This window comes from Mustela nigripes, chromosome 12 (genome assembly GCF_022355385.1).
Source record: "Mustela nigripes isolate SB6536 chromosome 12, MUSNIG.SB6536, whole genome shotgun sequence".
NCBI classification, from domain to species: Eukaryota; Metazoa; Chordata; class Mammalia; order Carnivora; family Mustelidae; genus Mustela; species Mustela nigripes.
The window spans coordinates 145,838,047-145,848,490 of record NC_081568.1 but is presented as its reverse complement, the minus strand read 5'-3'; the positions used below and the strand labels follow the sequence as shown (position 1 = coordinate 145,848,490).

The window sequence follows — 10,444 nt, the reverse complement described above, 5'->3', positions numbered from 1 at the left end:
GAGCCTGATGTGGGACTCGATCCCAGGACCCTGAGATCATGACCTGAACCGAAGGCAGTGGCTTAACCCACTGAGCCACCCAGGCGCCCCTTAAAAATTTTTTTGATGCCTTTGTGTTTCATTTTCTTTAGAGCACTGATATATATATGTACATGTATAATTATATATATATAACATATTAGATATTACATATAACCACTTATATATATATATAATTATTTTTATTTTTATTTTATTTTATTTTATTTTTTTTTAAAGATTTTATTTGTTTATTTGACAGACAGAGATCACAAGTAGACAGAGGCAGGCAGAGAGAGAGAGAGGGAAGCAGGCTCCCTGCTGAGCAGAGAGCCCGATTCGGGACTCGATCCCAGGACCCTGGGACCATGACCTGAGCCGAAGGCAGCAGCTTAACCCACTGAGCCACCCAGGCGCCCATATTTTTATTTTTTAAAAAAGATTTTATTTATTTATTTGACAGAGAGAGATCACAAGTAGGCAGAGAGGCAGGCATATTGAGAGAGAAGGAAACAGCTCCCCGCTGAGCAGAGAGCCCAATGTGGGACTCTATTCCAAGACCCTGAGATCGTGACCTGAGCCGAAGGCAGAGGCTTTAACCCACTGAGCCACCCAGGCGCCATATATATATATAAACAAACAAACATGAAATAATATGCCTTTTGTATCTTGCTTTTTTCACTTAAAAGATATGGGATATTTTTCAGTAGCTAGAGATATAACTCATTTTTTTTTTTTAAAGATTTCACTTATTTATTTGACAGGGAGAAACACAGCAAGAGAGGGAACACAAGTAGGGAGAGTGGGAGAGGGAGAAGCAGGCTTCTCATAGAGTAGGGAGCCAGACTTGGGGCTTGATCCTAGGACCCTGGGATCATGACCTGAGCCAAAGGCAGATGCTTAACAACTGAGCCACCCAGGCGCCCCAAAGATATAACTCATTAAAAAAAAAAAAACTTTATAGTATCCCCGAACGTTTTACAATAACAATGATAAAAAATGACAATTTACTATGTGTTGAACTTTTGAGTTCTCTCGTTTAAATCTCTCAGTAACTTCAACACATGTAGGCTTTTTATTATTTCTACAGGTGAGGAATAAAAACTGGAACTTACAGATATAATCTGTCCAAATTCCCATAGCTAGGAAGTGGCAGAACAGGGATTTTATTCTTGTATTATACTTCTTAATATTGTATTCTAATACTTCTTTGCTAATTTATGGGAGTAGTTTCATAGGATAAGTTCCTAGGAGTGGAAATGCTTGGTCAAGAATGTGGCAGTTAAATTTTAGTAGCTAGATTAGCTAGTTATTGTCTGATAACTCAAAAGAGAGTTGTATTATAATAAAATTGAAGATATTGAAGATTCCCATTTCTTTGAAGCTTGGGCAGCAATGATTTACCTTTATTAATCTGATAAACAAGAAATAATATTTTAATTTGTATTTCCTTTCTTAGTTGAGTATCTTTTCATTTTTGCTTGTTCTGTGGTTTGCTTATTTATACCTTGTTTTTCATTTGGCTTAATCATTTTGGTTTATTTTTAATCATTTTGGTTTAATTTTAATCCAGATTAGAAATTTGGATTATTTTTAATCATTTTGGTTTTATTTTTAAATTTTGGTTTATTTAGTATTTTTTTTAAATGAACCCCATCTTAAGGGAGTTTTGTGGTAATTAGGACTATGGGATTGTGCCGGCAGAAGTTAGATATTCAGTATATCTGAAGTTTTAAAAAAGATTTTATTTATTTACTTGAGAGAGAAAGAGAGAGTGAGAGAGAGCATGAAAGGGAAGAAGGTCAGAGGGAGAAGCAGACTCCCCATGGAGCTGGGAGCCTGATGCAGGACTCGATCCCAGGACTTTGGGATCATGACCTGAGCTGAAGGCAGTTGCTTAACCTACTAAGCCACCCAGGTGCCCTATTTTTGGTTTATTTTTAACTGTTAATATATATTTTATATGTTTTGGGTACATGTCTTTATGTATTATGGGTATATCTCTGTTGCCTGTTAAGAGATCCTAAAAATGATTTCGTCAGTTTTTTGTTTGTGTTTTTAGCTTTGCTTGTGGTATCCTTTGTATTAGTTTCACATTTTTACTTAGTCCAACCTGTCAGTCAATTTTTAGGGCTTTGAGCCATGTTAAGAAAGGCATTTACTACCCCAGGATTAAAAAAACACTTTCCTATAAATATTTTATTCTAGTATTTTTTTTTTAAAGATTTTATTTATTTATTTGACAGAGAGAGATCACATGTAGGCAGACAGGCAGGCAGAGAGAGAGAGAGAGAGGAGGAAGCGGGCTCCCCGCCGAGCAGGGAGCCCGATGTGGGACTCAATCCCAGGACCCTGAGATCATGACCCGAGCCGAAGGCAGTGGCTTAATCCACTGAGCCACCCAGGCGCCCTTATTCTAGTATTTTTATACTAAAGTTTTAAAAAGTCCATCTGGAATTTATAATATCATATCAGGTAGGAATCTCACTGTTTTCCTCATGTTATTATTTAGTTGTTCCAATGTAATTTTTACTTAATTATTCTTTCCCCTTTTAGTTAGGGTACCACTTTTGATCAAATACTAAGTTTCTATAGTACCTGGCTCCGTTTCTGGAATTTTGTGTGTGTGTGTTTGTGTTTTTTTAAAAAGATTTTATTTATTTATTTATTTATTTATTTATTTATTTATTTATTTATTTTTAAAGATTTTATTTATTTTTTAACAGTGATCACAAATAGGCAGAGAGACAGGCAGAAAGAGAGGGGGAATCAGGCTCCCCACTGAGCAGAGAGCCCGATGTGGGGCTTGATCCCAAGACCCTGGGATCATGACCTGAGCCGAAGGCAGAGGCCTTAACCCACTGAGCCACCCAGGCGCCCCTGGAATTTTTTGTTTTATCTTTAGTTATCTATTTTTGTGCCAAGATCCTTCTTTTTGCTTTTTGTAGTTTTACAATGTGTAGCATAGTATTCCTCTTTACTATCTTATCTTTTTAAATATTTCTTAATTTGGGTTCCTTTACACTTCTGGATAAACTAGTTAAATTAAAAAAGATCCTAGAGGCCAAGACATGCATAAAATGAAGTTCTCTCTCATTCACAGTTAAAGAGATGAAATCAAAAGAACAATTAAAATTTTCAACTATCATGGGGCGCCTGGGTGGCTCAGTGGGTTAAGCCTCTGCTTTCCGCTCAGGTCATGATCTCAGGGTTCTGGGATCAAGCCCCACGTCGGGCTCTCTGCTCAGCAGGGAGCCTGCTTCCCCTCTCTTTCTGCCTGCCTCTCTGCCTACTTGTGATCTCTCTCTGTCAAATAAATAAATAAAATCTTAAAAAAAAATTTTTTTTCAACTATCAGAAATTAAAAAGTTGATGATATCAATATTTGAGTAGGTGTTGGGGAAACAGCATTTTCTATTTTATGGGTATAAGTATAAATTGTTTTGGAAGGGCACTTTGGTGATGCTTCTGTCCAAATTAAATTTAGATACTCTTTCACTTGACACACACATATATAATATATATGCAAACGTTTGTGAAGATAGGTATTCACTGCACACTTTTTAAAATAACAAGCATCAGTAATAATCTAAAAAACTGGAGATAATTTAACACGATACTTGTTAAATTACAGCACATCCGTAGGATGGAATATACAGCTATTAGAGTGGAGTGGGTAGATCTGCATGTTAAGGGAAATCTGCAAATTATAAACATTTAGTACAGTAATCACTTTATGTGAATAAAAACCTGTTTATATACACAAATACTTTAAATTGTGTGAATACTTTCCCCCCAAAAGCATTCATAAGAAATAGTAGTTACTTTTTTGGAGACTACTGATAGTGGTGGGGTGGGAAAGACTTAATTTTTTGTCTTTCTGACCTGTTTGAATTGAGTGTAGAAAGGTTCCTACAATCCCAGTATTAGGCTGTTTTGGTTTTCTTTAGGCTTTTCACTATTTAAAAATTCCAATGGAATTTGGATTATTGTTTCATTTATTTCATAGATAATTTGGGGAGAGTCGTGAGTCAGTCTCATAATTTGGGGAGAATTGACATTTTTGCAATTACTGATTATTTCCACTCAAGATTGTGTCGTATTTCTTTATTTGTGATTTATAGTCTTCTTTGTGTAAGAGTTAACTGTTTTTATATGAAATTTTTTTAAATAATTTTTAAATTTTTTATAAACATATATTTTTATCCCCAGGGGTACAGGTCTGTGAATCGCCAGATTTACACACTTCAGAGCACTTACCAAAGCACATACCCTCCCCAATGTCCATAACCCCACCCCCCTTCTCCCAACCCCCCTCCCCCCAGCAACCCTCAGTTTGTTTTGTGAGATTAAGAGTCACTTATGGTTTGTCTCTCTCCCAATCCCATCTTGTTTCATTGATTCTTCTCCTACCCACTTAAGTGGGTAGGAGAAGAATCAATGTTTTTATATGAATTTTATAAGAATCAATGTTTTTATATGAATTTTTAAATTTTTATTTTAGAATGAGAGGGTGGGCGAGGGGCAGTGGGAGAGAGAGAGAGAATCTTAAGCAGGCTCTACCCCTAGGACACAGCCCGACAAGAATGCTGGATTTTATACCTCAGATCATGACCTGAGCCAAAAATCAAAGTCAAAAGTTGAATGCTTAACCAACTGAGCCACCCAGGCGCTCTATATATAAATTTGTTTTTAATATTTTAGTGTCTCTTGTAAATAAGATCTTCTAAAACTATATTTTCTAGTCGATTGTTAGAAGTTATATCAAAGTTGTTGATTTTAAGATTATTTTATGTTAGGACATGTTACAGAACTTTGCTTTAGTTCCAGTATTTTTTTCCACTGGACTTTCTGGGTGTATAATCATGTCATCTTATAGGACTTTAAAACTTTCATTTCAGATTCCTCAGTTCCTTTTAGATGATTGCTTTAAAAATGGTATTCCCTGCCGTATATTTTGTACCCAGCCAAGACGGTTAGCCGCAATTGCTGTGGCCGAAAGAGTTGCTGCAGAGAGAAGAGAAAGGATTGGTCAAACAATTGGATATCAGATCCGATTAGAAAGCAGGTAATGCTGGTTCTCCGATAGCCTATCTTTGATCATTCTTCAAAAAGACTAATATTTATATTTCACTTAAATACAGAGGATATGTTGGTTAAAAAATTAGATGATCATTTTGCTTCAAGAAAGTCTTTGATAAGATATTGAGGTCATGACTGAACTTAGTAAGGTTTTGAATACATAGGTTAAAAAAGAGTTGGGCCGTAGTTCCAAATCCTGTTTCATAGTTTTATAATTAAATACTAGTTAATTTTACCTCTCCGAACCTCAGTTTTCTCATCTATAAAATGGGGCCAGTAAAAGCAGCTAGAGCCCAGGTTTGATATGAAGTTTATAGTAAACAATAAATGATAGTAACAATTAATTTTTAGAAGGGGTACTAGTAGTACCTTCTTGATCAGTGTACTGTTTCTTTGCTCTCTGTAGTTTGGATGTAGTAATTCAAAAAGCTGCTCATTTATGATATACTTTTTTCCTCTGAGCAAAAAGTGTTAAAGGTTTTTTAAAAAAAATCTATTTATGGTTCCTTAACAAAATAATTAATTAAAGTCTGTTAATAAAAATTTTGTAAGATTAGCAAGTATGAAAGACATATTTCACATAACTTGGGTCATAAAGCATGCATACCAGTTTGCCATTATATTAATAACCTTAAGTAACCCTTATTAAAGTGCATATGAGACTAACATTTAATGTGATCATGCTTTCATTACATGTAGGAGTTGTAATTGCATGCTTTATTTTTTTAAAAAGGGTTTCTCCAAAGACACTTCTGACATTTTGCACTAATGGTGTATTGCTTCGTACGTTGATGGCAGGAGATAGTACATTGTCAACTGTGACACATGTTATAGTGGTAAGAATATTGCCAAGTTTGTCATATACAACTCAGATTGCTTAGAACGTTGAATATGTAATGACATTTTTAGGACAGGATATGTATGAGAACCAATTCTTTTAAACAGCTGTTATAATTAGGTTGCTTTCTATTGCCTGTAATTGTTAGACATAAATATTTGTATTAAGTAGAGATATTCTTACTATCAGTAAGAATTTAGGTTTTATGAGGGCAAATAAATAAGTAGGTAAGTTTTTCCAAAGTGCTTTTTATATGAGAAAATGATACATGTATTTAGCATTTCCCAGAATGGTGAAAGTTTCCTTTTTTCTGTGCTTAGTCATCTGATTCCTCATTTTAGCTACTGTGTATTTCCTAGTCTTGGAGTACACTTTTTTTTTTTAAAGTTTTTATTAATTTATTGGACAGAGAGACAGCAAGAGAGGGAGCACAAGCAGGGGGAGTGGGAGAGGGAGAAGCAGGCTCCTTGCCGAGCAGGGAGTCCGATGTGGGGCTTTGGGGTACACTTTGGAGTCATTTAACTTCATAATTCAGCTGCTAAATTAAGTAGCTACTGATGAAGTGGATGAATTACCACCTTATTAAAAAATTCTAAGTTTTTATCCAGTTTGTGTCAGAAAAACATTAGATTAAGTTGTATAAGTTTGCAGTAAGCAGCTTTTGGAAACTTACTAGTTGTGTGCTTTCAAACCAAAGGGTGCACCAATGCCCCAATGCTAATGGAAGCTTATTTATTTATTTATCTAAAAGATTTTATTTATTTATTTGTCAGAGAGAGAGAGAGAGAGAGAGAGCGAGAGTGCATAAGCAGGCAGAGTTGTAGGCAGAGGTGGAGAGAGAAGCAGGTTTCCTGCTGAGCAAGAAGCCTGATTTGGGACTTGATCCCAGGACCCTGGGATCATGACATGAGCCGAAGGCAACAGCTTAACTGACTGAGCCACTGGGCGTGCCTAGAAGCATATTTAAATACATTTTATATGTATTAAAAATACGGTAGGCTCCAGTACTTCAGAATTTGTTGTAGTTTGTCCTTTATATCCTCTGGGAGGTGGTGCTTTGTTACCCATGGTGGTTGTTGATGTCTGATTATTTCTGCATTATTATGGATAATTAATACAAAATTTTCATGAGTACTGATTGGATTTATTCACATTAAATTTGAATTATTATAAAACCTATGGTTCTGTACTTTTAAAGTCTTTGTCATCCATAATGTTTTAACTATTCCATGGTTTTGTATATTGCAGGATGAAGTACATGAAAGAGATCGATTTAGTGATTTTTTACTTACAAAGTTAAGAGATCTGTTGCAAAAGCACCCAACTTTGAAACTTATTCTTTCTAGTGCCGCCTTGGATGTAAATCTTTTTATAAGATATTTTGGAAGTTGTCCAGTGATACATAGTAAGTTAAACGATCAGATTTCTTCTAGGATTTTCATGAAAGTATACTTTTTTGGCCTGATTATATTTACTGTAATAGGAGCTGGGGAATGGCCTGAGGTAGGAGCATCCATTTCTGTTTTCTATGAGGTATGCCTCAAAAATCTCTCTAGATTTTTGTCTAGACTCTGTGGGACTGTCGTGAGGGCACTTTTCTAGTCTTAAAAGGACATGTGCTTTATTTTGGTCCTTTATCCTCCTTTAATTCTGTCCTCTCGTTTCCCCTTTGTTGCTAGACTCCTTGAAAGAGTAGTCTGCGCTCCCATGTTTACTTCCTATGTACTTCAACATAGGCTGCCTTTTCACTTTTGTCCTGTCCTTTAATCCAAACTGGTTTTGACACCAATCTTTAAAAAAACAAATTATTAAATTCTTCCTTAAAAATTGAATAAGTTATGTGTCTTTACCTCAGTGATATAGTACAAATATAAGAGAGAGGTTCAAAATTGCCCCATCCTCTTTCCAGTTTATGGCCTACTTTGCTGATATGACTTGAGGTTAAAGCCTCGTGTATGTCCTTTCTTATGCTCCCCATGCTCATAACATATCAGACACATCCATGTACATGTGTCTAAACTGGTTTTAGCGAAATGAGCACATGCCTTCTACATTATTTTGCAATTTGCTTTATTCATATGACGTTACATCCTGAAAAGCCCTCCAGTGTCATAGTTGCAGATGTAGTTCATTATTTGAAGCAGCTGCTTTAATATTTCATAATACGAATGTACCATGATTTATTTAACCATTTATTTTCAGACACTGATTGGTCCTAACTCTTCCCCTGACCATAAACAGTGTTGTAATAAACATCCTTCTGTGTATATCCTTATATACTGGTGCTCTTAATCCTAGGGAGAGATTCCTGAAAGTAACAGTGTTGGGTAAAAAGAGTGTATCTGTTTTTAATTTTCACAGAATTTGCCACTGTACTTTTTCAGAAGAGCTGAAATGATTTATATGTATTTCTGTAGTGCATGAGGCTGTTCTTTTGTATTATTACAGGTGTTGTTTGATACTGACTTAATTGCCAAGCCTACAATTTCAGTTTTACACAAAGATCTTGAGTTTTGTGTATTTCTCATGGTTGGCTTCCCCCTTTATTGTGTGTGAAATGCTCTCATCCCATAATTTACTTGACAGTACTGCCTCCTAATTCTTGCATTCTGCATTAGGGTCCATACTTTCATGGTCTCCTTTGTGTGGTTGTTTGTTGGTATTTTATTGGCATTCTTCCCTTGACCCATTTTTTTTCTCTTCCTTACTCACCTTCCCTTCTTTTCTTTATTTTGTTTTTCCTCTTTTTTCCTGCTCTGTACTCCTAGGTACTGGAGACACACCAGTGGTTTCCCTGGAAGCTCTCATTCATGTCCTTGGCTTCTACTTTCTTCTTCAAACTCATGACTCCTAAATCCTCATTTCCAATTGAAGTTGTTCTCCAGAGCTTTGGGCTTAGATGTCTTATAAGCAGACCATTTTTTAATAAGTCCCAAGCTAAATATTTAATCTGTTCTACAAAATCTACTTCTCATGTGTTGCCCCTTTTAGTAAATCATACCATCAACCTAGTCACCTAAGTCACAAACCTGTCTTTCTCCTCGTAATATTCTTAGATGATGAGACACATAAAATGTGTGTGTCTGCTAACTGAAAGCTCATTTTGGCATCTCATGTTTGACACATCTGAAACCAAACTCCAACTCTGACTGGCCAAACTGTTGCTTTCAGCTTTTCTTGTTACCTCAGAGAATGACCTTATCTACCCAGTTTTGTGAGCCAGACATCGAAGAAACATGGTTGACGCTTTGTATTGTTCCCTCACATCCAATTTAGTGTTGGGTTCATGGATTTTACTTCCTGACTATCTCTAGAGTCTGTCTCATGTTCATTTTTATCAGCACCAGTTTCATTCAAATGTTGTTCTCTTTCATGTGAATTATCGGAATGATAACCCAGTCTGTTCCATCCCTTCTGCTCTCTTTTAAATCTCTGCTCTCCATTGCAGCTAGAGTGGTCTTTTCTGACATGGAATTTTGAGAATGTTGAACACTTTCTTGATCTGAAGACTTTGGATAACTTTTACCTCAGGATGAAGACCTAAATCCTTAATAAAACTTACCTGTTCGGGGCGCCTGGGTGGCTCAGTGAGTTAATAAGCCTCTGCCTTCAGCTCAGGTCATGGTCTCAGGGTCCTGGGATTGAGCCCCACATCAGGCTCTGCTCGGCGGGGAACCAGCTTCCCCCCTCTCTCTGCCTGCCTCTCTGCCTACTTGTGATCTCTCTCTCTCTGTCAAATAAATAAATAAAATACTTAAAAAAACCAAAAAAAACAAACTTACCTGTTCCTCCTGCCTCATCTAAAATTGCAGTCCCTTCTTTCTCCCTGTTCTCGCCATGTTCCAACCAGCTTGGCTGTTTAGTTTCTTTCTCAACATAGGATGTTCGCATGTACTTTTGTTCTCCTCATTGTACACTCCTCTCCTGTTAGTTCAGTATTTTGTTTACCCTTTCTTTTGGTCCTCATCTTCTCTAAGAGGATGATTTTCTAAATTCCTTCAGACCCCCCTTTATGTCATGGTATCTTGTCCTTCTCTCTGAGAGGACTTATTACAACTCTGTTTTTACATTTGTATTCTGGATTTTTGGATTGATGTTTGTCTCCTTTGCTAGCATGTAAGCTTTAGGAGATTCGGAGGCAGCTGTCCTTCTTATGATTTGTATTCTTGGTGCTTAGCATGATGGCAGACACATATGCCCTGGAAGAAATGAATGAATGAGTAGTTTTGGAACATAAAAATCAGAATTAGGTTTAAAGGACAATATCATGAGGATCACTTGCCCTGTGGAATTGCTTTTGGATTTTATACTCAGGTTCATTAACTCAGGATTTTCATGTTTTTGTGTGCATTATCTCTAAGATGCAAATGGACTCTTTAAAGTATTCCTGTCGTTTAGTACAGGGAAGACCATTTGAAGTGAAAGAAATGTTTCTGGAAGACATCTTAAGAACTACTGGATACACAAACAAAGAAATGTTAAAGTACAAAAAGGAAAAACAACGAG

General features: G+C 36.3%; 1 protein-coding gene across 2 annotated transcripts in view; it reads left to right on the top strand.

Annotated features, from left to right (window-relative positions):
- Positions 1–10,444, top strand: part of YTHDC2 (YTH N6-methyladenosine RNA binding protein C2) — a 75,379-nt gene that overhangs the window by 15,043 nt on the left and 49,892 nt on the right. For both annotated transcript variants that reach the window (XR_009407143.1, XM_059416116.1), the window contains exons 5-8: positions 4,920–5,086; positions 5,834–5,936; positions 7,187–7,343; positions 10,337–10,444. Coding sequence is in view for 1 of the 2 variants with exons in the window: in XM_059416116.1 (XP_059272099.1) it covers positions 4,920–5,086; positions 5,834–5,936; positions 7,187–7,343; positions 10,337–10,444 (535 nt within the window). In the remaining variant the exon portion in view is untranslated. The remainder of the gene's footprint in view (positions 1–4,919; positions 5,087–5,833; positions 5,937–7,186; positions 7,344–10,336) is intronic.